We start from the raw sequence: 10207 nt of genomic DNA on the forward strand, positions 1-10207 counted from the left end.
ATGATGTCAATATAGTTCAAGCAATCTTCAAGATTCTCTGGTTTAAGCGTTGCGGATTCTTGAGTCAAGCATCGCAGATTCCAAATAGCGATAAGGCTTAAGTCGAACTTCACATACACCTTATCGCTAATCCCAACTGACCCAGCCGCTTCAACAGGTCAGGAATAACCACCAATTGGTGGATTATACCTCAATTGACGTATAATCCACCAATTGACATATAATGGTATAGACCAATTGGTGTATAATTCTTTGTTTTTCAAAACAAATTATTCCACCAAAATGGAGCATTGTTTTCTTAAAACCATATTATGGTATAAAAACTTGTCAAACATTCCTAGTTTAGTATAGTGACATAACATATTGCATTTAGTCAATAAATGTATTTGAAGTTTCTTCTATTGTTATCTTGTCAATTCTTGATTGGCAAATTTACCTGTAATCACCTGTCAATGGAAATCATTACTGTCTGCAGTCATGTGATCATGAGTACAACTCCACAGGTGAATGGAGCTCTTTGTTAATACTTGACTTTCATTATCAAAAGTCAATCATGGTCAATAGTACAAATGTTTCAACAAAAGAATTGTACACATGCATTCTCAAGAGATGCAGCAGGCTTTGACAAAACTGAAACTTTCGGAGGACTCAATAAGGGTCATGAAATAGGTTGCAAGTTGCAAAATCATGCTCCTATCTCACACAAGCATTTAATTACAAAAAACTTGCATTATACATCAATTGGTCTATACCAATATACCTCAATTGGTGGATTATACGTCAATTGAGGTATAATCCACCAATTGGTGGTTATTCCTGACCTGTTCAACTTTTGACGCATACAACAATTACTTTTCCATTGTTGTGTCAGATATTTTGTTTTATGATGTCAAAATTTTACGGGAACCTGTGTGATATCCAGTAAGGGCGGACAAATAGCGATAAGGTGTATTGCGATTGATAGAAACAAGCACCTGTCGCTGTGACTTTGGTGAGTGTGGATAACAGACCATATTTTTTCTATCTTTTTTCTTAAAATCTTGGGCCATTACATTAAACTGTCCGTGAAGACCGGTATCACTTACCCTAGCAACTAGTTTCAGTGTTAAATAGTGTTACCTTTACACAAAACAAGTCTGGTAGTTTCTCTTGTACTTTTTTATGCTTGCACAACGTTTTCCCGGACCGGAAGTGCAGACGGCGTCTTTCGGAATATAGTCTCCCGGAACTTCTCTGACCGATTCATATGAATGTGTCCACCAGATTTTAGAAATTTTCTGAACAGGGCAAATATGAGTTTGAATAAGGATTTGTATCTCACAATTCAATCCTTGTTTTGGAAAAATTTGACAATCTTCAATCTTTAGATATACTTAGCATGTCTGAACGCCCCACTGTCCTCAACCACTATAAATTTGGTGCACCCAAACAGAAAAGGGTGGCACTGACCACAGGAGTTTGAAATCCTATCAATGAGGGGGTAAAAATATACCAAAGTCGACTATCACAGTAGAGCTTCTCTTGAATGAAATCCTATCAATGAGGGGGTAAAAATATACCAAAGCTGTGATAGTCGACTTTGGTATATTTTTCCCCTCATTGATAGGATTTCAAACTCCTGTGCACTGACTGACTGTACATGTACGTCTGTACCTCTTAAAAAAGTTTTATATTGATAATATAATATATATACTAATAGAATTTGTCCAAGTAGGGAGGTGTCATTGGGGGTTACGATCCTGTCTATTATTTTGTCAGATTCTCATATCCCACATCACTGGGCATGCTGGGGGCAGTGTTTAGTTTTTCCGGTGCCCTTACTTAGATAAATAAGTACAAATGTAAGTAAGTATGGTCTCTTATTGTGTTTTTGACCGTCTTAGGTTTTCGACCTAATTCTACTTTCACTTCCCATATGCTGCGCATCCCCGCATGACGTCATATTCGACTGCTATACTTAATAACAATAGCAAATGATACCACGTGTGGTGAAATTACTTTTCAATTGCAGTTATTATAATTAAGAATTAAGGTTTTTGGGATACGATTGCTTTTAAGCAATCTGTAGACTTTTACCGTTGACTCAGGGCTCATTCCCTCACGTCAACCGTTTTATTCTAAACATTCAGCAACATCTCAGATTCTTATGATTGTCTTGCTTTAAAAGGTAAAAACAAGCAAAAGGATTGAACATAAACAACTTTCCTGTAATGTTCTTCTCATAATCTTCATGTTTGATTTTCCCCTTGACTTATATGCGTGTTTTTAACAACACGGAAAATCAGAATTAAGCAGTAAAATCATCAGATCATATGCATCATTTAAATTAAAATCAATGAAGTTTTACCTATAACACCCCTTTAGCCGAAATGGAGTCTTCCATATTATCGTTTCGAGTTGTCTCCCTTTCAGAAGTATTTCCCGTCAAAATCGTCAAGAAAAAATTAACTCGTTAGATATCGATAAACGTCGTATTATATTAAGAACGATCGCAATTTAAACAGAGGAGTGTGTACGGAAGGATTCATGCCCACTGACCCAAAGGAAATTAATAATTAAAGAGTTAGAAATGGGGTTCCTCCTAGAATTAACGGTGATAAGATACGAAGTGAATAGTCCGAGATTACTGGGTACAAGTCAAATCGGCATCTAGTCAAATCGGCACCTATTTAAAAGTCAATTCGGCATCCAATAATATTTGATATAATATATGGGACTGGGAAATGGGGTTCCTCCTAGAATTAACGGTGATAAGATCACGTGGATAAGATACAAAGTGAATAGTCCCGAGATTAGGCAGCAACCATTTGATTTTCTGGGGGGGGGGGGGGGGGGCTATGTTTTTTTTTGGAAAAAAAAGTTTGTTTCCAGTTTTTGGAGAAAAAAATAATTTGTTTTTGATTCTGAGAAAAAAAATTGTTTGTTTCACCCTCAGCTGCCACTATATGTTATGCTAAAATTGAAAGAAAAAAATTGTTTTTGACTTGTCGCGAAAAAAATAGGTTGCTGCCTTACTGGGTACAAGTCAAATTGGCACCTGGTCAAATCGGCATCCATAGAAAAAGTCAAATCAGCACCTGGTTAAATCAGCATCTAGTCAAATCGGCACCTATTTAAAATTCAATTCGGCTTCCAATAATACTTGATATAATATATGGGACTGGGACTATTTAAGTTTGTAATTTAAGTATACTAGCATAAAAGTCTCCAACGGTCCCAGCTTGTCTGGCAAATCAGCCGTCGGACATCAGAGTAATCTCGAACTATGAAGTGAAATACCTTCTCTCTCTCTCTCAGTGACTGCTGGGGAAAGTAAACTTGGAATTGATAGCACACAAATAAAACACAATAAGTACATTGCTCGTACTCTTGTATCTGGGATTAGCTATTTTTAAAGTTGAGTGACTATTCAGATTTATATTACCTTTGCATGTGCAGTTGAATTAGTTTTAAAAATACTTGCGGTCATAAAACTTTCGAGTCAGTTTTTTTGTACTCATACTCGAAAATCAACCAATGAAATTGCTTGATTTCTTGTTTCGAGCATGATTTTTGTGCTCCAAGCACTGAGCAAAGGATTATGCCTTCAAGGCCATAGTCCAAATAATTATGACGTCTTGGAAAGCAATTATAATTTTTTCGAAGTAAGGCGTCAAAGAAAAAAAAATATAATAGCCTTTAAAGACGTCATAAATTGATAATTATTTGGACTATCAAGACCAGGGCTGCCAAAAATGCGTGAGACTCACGCATGTTCATGCTTTTTTGAAGCAGTATCCTTGGATCGATTTTTTCCTCTTTGATCTTTTCTATTTTGGCCAAATCTCACGAATTTGCTTAATGAAAAGTTGGCAGAACTGCTATACATGTGTCAATGAAAACTATATGGCAATCGTATCCCTCAGAGCATTCTGCTCTTTGATTTTTTATTTGATATCACAGTTTCACTAATACTAGTTTTACATTCCAAAAGAATCTGTCTGAAATAAACAAAGGAGTAGGTTCTAACCGTTCAGTAAGACCCCTTTTTGAATGTATATAAGACCATGCAAGGCTTCCAAAAGTGCCTCATTCTGAAATGTGTACAACTTGTCCAAAAAAGACATCAAAATAATATTTTATATCTTACAGTTATATATTTAACCATTTAATTCATTAATTCATAAGTTTGATCGCCTCTAACACTTTGATATAAACTTTGGTATCAAATTTATAAACCAATTCTGGATTTGTACGACATGTCGTTTCCGACTTTTGACCCGATTTTTTAGATAGGTCAAAAACACAAGACGCTTGTTTTTGTCAACAAAGGTGCCATCGATCTAAAGAACTCAAATAAAAAAAAAATTAAAGATTGAAATATATTTCTGATACAATTATTTTATGCACAAGTATACTAGTGACTCTCAAAATATTAAGCATTTTGACAAACAGTATAAACATAAGCTCTAATGAGCTTTTCACCGAATATAAAAACATATATTAATGCAAGAACAAATAATACAAGGCATGCAGCATGCAAAATAAATAATAAAAAGCAGCACCAAAAAATTAACTCTCAGCAATAGCATATATACATGTATCTTGCGAAATACCAAAACATATATAATACATGTATGTATGAAGCACTAAATTTTTAAAAATTTGCAGTTTAAAAATTATTTTTTAAATAATTTATGATTTATAAAGTAAAAATTTCAAATCTTTCAAATTTTAAAATGTTAAAACAAAATTTCAGTTGCAATGCAAGCTGTTAATGCAGCATAAAAAGCATAAATATTGTAACACAAATTATCTACAGGCAGAGCAAAAACATTCTGTTCCACTCCAGGACTGAACAAGACTTTTAAAATGTGAGAAGCTGTTAACAGTCCTGAAATGGTCTGGTAAGCTATTCCATAAAGAAGCAGCAGCAAAACTAAAAGATTTTTTCCATATGAGGAAGTTCTTACCTGTGGTATTCCAAAATAATACTGTATCGAAAAGAATATTTAGTGCGTTTAATTTGGAGTAAATTTTGTAAACAGACAGGAGCCAAATTACTTAAAATTTTATAAGTCTCAAGTGCCATTGTCCTGATGCGTCTCACTTGTAGGGTTGGAACCTTCGCATTCTCAAGCAGATAATCAGAGGATGATAAGTAGTTGTCATATACAAATCTTAAGAAAGCAAAATTACAAAGGTATAAACCCGAACATACATAAATACATTATGATAATAACGCTTGTAATTTCACTTGTCTGATTTTTTTTTTCAAACATTAAAAGACTAAAAATAAAATATACATGTATAAAAAAATCAACCAGATTATTTTTCACCTGTAAAATCATCTGACATAAGTTAATAATTTAAGACTTTAAGTCTATTTAAGTTACAATTATCAGTAATAAAAAAACATCTGACATGCTTCAATTGAAATACCAAAATGATTTGTATCAATATCAAAAATCAAAATTTAAATGTGAGACTATGGAAATGAAAAGAACAAAGGAAATATTGAATGTATGATAACAAACTCTTAGACTAGCATTTTCATGAAAGTCAATCTTATGAGAACTGACACGGCGACATATAAAAAATCGAGGAGCAAGTGATGAGAACTTATTTTAATAAGATTGCATGAAAGTAATATGAAGATTTGTTGGCACTATTTAGTTATTCAAATAAGTTAGAGTTATTTCCCTTTATCCCTAAACTGTTCTGGATTTACCTTCATTAGGAATTCTCAAAGCCTAAATAAATCTTTGTTCTTGTTTAGATTTATGAGAATAAAATATCTTTAAGTCTGGTAATCAAATAGAACTATGCTACATTGTATTTAGAAGCAGAGAAAAGATTCACAAATGTTTAATTAATTTCTCTTTTTTTTGTAGGTGTAAGAGATGGGTCGAGCATGGTAAAAAGATTGACAAATGGCTGTCATTGGAGATGTTTCGGCTGTATTGAAGACCTTAAAAGATTTAAACAACTCAACTGATATACTTTATATCAAGACTATTTTATCTAAGGTAAACTGCTAATTCAAGGATCACTCAGGGATGGCCACAGGTAAAATTTCCTGTTATTAAATGGTTACAAAGTCATGTTCATATGCAATTTGTTTAAAATGTTGATGCACAAAAAATGGTTACAACAAATAAAACTTTGTTTCGCGAGGACATAATCTTCTCACAACTTTCAATTACATCATGAAACAATCTGATTAAATTACAGAAAATGGAAAATGTGATCACGATTGACTTACAAGGAACTGAAAACGCACCATTCTACTTCCTGTTTTATAGATATTTCAGGATCCTCTACTGCTCAGGCTCTGTCCCATTTCTATTTTAGCTCAAACCCTTTCAGATGTAAGGACAAACAATAATAGTAATGGTTTCATAGCATTTAAGGATGGATTGTTTTTATTGGTTATTAAATCATGCTTGCTTTCATATATAATAGTTATATGACTATTTGATGTACATGTATATATAATAACACCTGTAGTTGCACAGATTGGGATTCATAAAATATTGATCTGAAAGCAAAGGATCATTAAACATGTTAAACATTTAAAGTAATAAAGAACTGAACATCGGATGACCCCATGTAATTCTGGTGGATGGTCACAGCACTTGTCTCAGAAAAAATCACATCTCTTTTCAAATGATAGTGCAGTGAAAGTACATGGTGGACACTCTTCTGTAGTAATTCGTTTTCACATTTTACCATGTTTGTTGCAAAACATTCTTTAGATATTCTTCTGCATGCATTTACACATGAGGTTAATATATATAGGACTCTAAAGTGCGATGGGGACGCTAAAGTACGATGGTCATGCTAAAGTGCGATGGTCTACGCTAAAGTACGATGCCTACACACGCTAAAGTGTGATGGTCCGCAAAAGTATAGACGTAATAAACGTACTATTGATTATGACGTGAACAGTCTTTTATACAAACAAAAAGTGTACATGCCGAAAGATAAATGTAGAATATTTGATTAGCAAATGTCTGTGACTTACTCAATTTAAACATGATAACAGTGTTTTGTAGGCTGAAACAAATGTGGTTTTTTTAGATGCTAAAAGAAGGTCTTTTGTCCTGTAGTCGACCATCTTACTATACAGATACAAAAGTATACGCATAAGTATCCTTTATCCTGTTTCTATTTGAAGCTAACAGAAACATTGAAATCATTGTTTATGATGCAGTTTACTTTGCCGTCCCCGTTCAAATATTGTAGATTTTAATGCAAAGTAAAGTCGGTTAAATAAAGGTACGTCATGTTTCCATGCGTAAAAAACGAATTTTGTATTTGTAATTTACAATGGCGACTTTGAGAGGAGATGTTCACATTAGTCATAGACTGTGTGAACGGCAAGCTACATCAATTATCCAGATATGTGATACCGGCCTGAATTAGAAAAAAAAAAACATACACAGGAGATATAGATTTTTGTCACACCTAAATTACCATTTTAGCAAATATTACGTGGTTGTTCTTCTTAATTTAAAAATATGATCAATTAAGCCTGCCAGTAATTATACAGCCTATCAAATATGTCATAAAACCTTGTACTAGCTTTCGCAAGAAGACTATTTTTTAAATCCGTGTTCTTTAATCCCTTTACCATTACCCTTTTCAAAATGTTTTAGTCCATCGCACTTTAGCGTGATAAACCATCATACTTTAGCGAACACACAGCCATCGCACTTTAGCGTGATACACCATCGTACTTTAGCGTAGACCATCGCACTTTAGAGTACCATCGCACTGTCTTTAGAGTCCTACATATATAACAAGCAACAAGGACTGTTAGTTTTGCACTCGATAATAGCCTTGTAATTTTCGAAATACAAATGTACATTCTGTTATCAGTCAAAAACCCAAGTCAAATAGAAATGTCTGTGGCAACACTGGAATGCCCACACGTTCACGGCTGCAAAAATCAAACTTTAATGAAATTGATTATTTATTTAACATAATTATTAGATTGTATGTATTTATCTTTTTAGGTGATGTCACTTCATGCAAAAGGTTTTGATGTTAGAGAAGCATTACCAAAGATCGTCAAGCTTCTAGCCAACCAAGATTTAGTTGTCAAGAAAGCTCTTTATAACATTCTGATAACATACTCCTTCAGTGATCCTGATGTTATTCTATTGGCTACTAATACTTTACTACAGGAATGTTCAGACAGCAACCCAATGGTTCGTGGACTTGCAATCAAAACAATATGTACATTTAACCATGAAACATTTCTAGAATATGGAATAAGAAGTGCTGTGAAAGGTCTGACAGATAGCAGTGCCTATGTAAGACGAACAGCTGTGTTAGGATGTGGACAGTTAAATTTCCGATCAAAAGGAGTCTGTCATGAGCATGGCATAGTGGATCAGTTGTACAGGTGTATACGTGACTCTGACCCTGTTGTCATGGTAAATTCAATTGTCGTTCTGGAAGAAATTCTAGCTAAGGAAGGTGGAATAGTACTAAATAAAAACATTGCTCATTTTATTTTGGGGAAGATAGAAACATTAACACCATGGGGAGTCTTATACTGTTTTCAAATTTTACAAAAGTATCAACCCAAAGCAGAGAATGAAATATTTGACATATTGAATATATTAGACCCGTATTTAACACATAACAACAACAGTATAGCAGTACATTGTTTTGAACTGTTTTTACATTTTGTTAAAGAATTTCCATCTTTAAAAGCAGAAGTAATTAAAAGGTGTTTTGATAATATTGTAAATGTTGTTAAATCAGGTAATCCAGAAGTTGTTTTTTGTGTTATAGAATTCTTTGAAAAGTATATGAATGAATCAGGTCAGATTTTAAGCGTACATTATAAAATGTTTAAATGTAAACAAAAAGACCCTGCATACCTGAAAGTAAAGAAGATTGATTTTATGAGAAATCTTTTAAATGAGGGAAATGTGTCAGATATTTTAGATGAAATTCAACTCCATTCTACTGATTCTAACGAGGCTGTATCACTCAGTGCATTACAAATAATAGCTGTTATACAACAGAAGTACCCTGACACCTCAGAGAAATGTTGCGCTATTTTCACTCAACTTCTCAAATCCAATATCAGTCATGTGATCACAAATTGTCTCCGTGTGATGCAAAAAATAGACCTATCAAAATCAGACAATTGTGCTGAGTTTTTATCAATGTTGTGTCATAGTTTACAATTTATAAAAGATGATAGCGGTAGGTGTGCAATGTTAACTCTTCTTGGTAACTATGGTAACATTTATGAAGATGCTCCTTATGTTCTGGAAGATTTTATAGAAGATGCTGAAAACTTTTCTACTGAGGTCAAAGTTCATCTTTTACATTGTTGTATGAAAATGTTTTTCCATTATCCAGGCATTTGCCAGCACATGCTTGGTAGAGTTTTTGAAATTTGTTTTTCTGATAATGATGAGTGTTTACAAAATATAGCTGTATACTATTATAGTTTGTTACAAACCAACATTGAAGATGCTAAACATGTCATAATGAATTGTAAAAATGGTCATAGTTCTGATAAAGATCCATCACAGGATAATAAATTGTAATTACTCAGTACTTGAAAGTATTATATTTAAGTGTACTTATGGACTCTAAATTTTTTTATGAATTGTGTTATGAATCTACTTATTTATGCAATAAATATTTTATATATTTTTAGATTGCCTTGTATATACATGAATTGAATGTCTGGTGTTGTTAACTTTACTTTTACAAAAATCTTCTCTAAAACTTGCTCTTTTGAAGTCTTCTGATGAGTAACATGGTTGAAATCATCTGACTACCCCTTACTATTAGAGTTATTGCCCTTAAATGAAGATGTTTACCTTTCTTTTTACATTCTTATCTAATACCTTAAAAAAATAGATTGAATGAAACTAGAATAAGCAAAAATGTATCAACAACTCAAGTTCACTTTTTATTGGAGTTATTGCTCTTTAGTGACAAACTTTATCATTTGTATGCCCACCTACAATTGTTAGTCCGTCCCCGCTTCAGGTTAATGTTTTTGGTCAAGGTAGTTTTTGATGAAGTTGAAGTCTAATCAACTTGAAACTTAGTACACATGTTCCCTATGATATGATCTTTCTAATTTTAATGCCAATTTATATTTTCAACCCCAATTGCATAGTCCACTGAACACAGAAAATGAAAGTACAAGTTTCAGGTTAAAGTTTTTGGTCAAGGTAGTTTTTGA

At 33.2% G+C, this 10207-nt stretch overlaps 2 protein-coding genes across 2 annotated transcripts in view; one reads left to right on the top strand and one right to left on the bottom strand.

Moving 5' to 3' along the window:
* LOC143048723 (activating signal cointegrator 1 complex subunit 3-like) overlaps positions 1–1221 on the bottom strand; it is a 223045-nt gene extending 221824 nt beyond the window's left edge. Inside the window, exon 1 of the mRNA XM_076222571.1 lies at positions 1120–1221. The gene's annotated coding sequence lies outside the window, so the exon portion shown is untranslated. The remainder of the gene's footprint in view (positions 1–1119) is intronic.
* On the top strand, positions 1214–9669 carry LOC143048721 (AP-4 complex subunit beta-1-like). Its single transcript, XM_076222566.1, has 3 exons — positions 1214–1286; positions 5874–6008; positions 8001–9669. The coding sequence occupies exons 2-3, from the start codon at positions 5913–5915 to the stop codon at positions 9555–9557; spliced, it is 1653 nt and encodes a 550-aa protein (XP_076078681.1). The 5' UTR covers positions 1214–1286; positions 5874–5912; the 3' UTR covers positions 9558–9669.
* Positions 9670–10207: the final 538 nt, after the last annotated feature.

This window comes from Mytilus galloprovincialis, chromosome 10 (assembly GCF_965363235.1).
Source record: "Mytilus galloprovincialis chromosome 10, xbMytGall1.hap1.1, whole genome shotgun sequence".
NCBI lineage: Eukaryota > Metazoa > Mollusca > Bivalvia > Mytilida > Mytilidae > Mytilus > Mytilus galloprovincialis.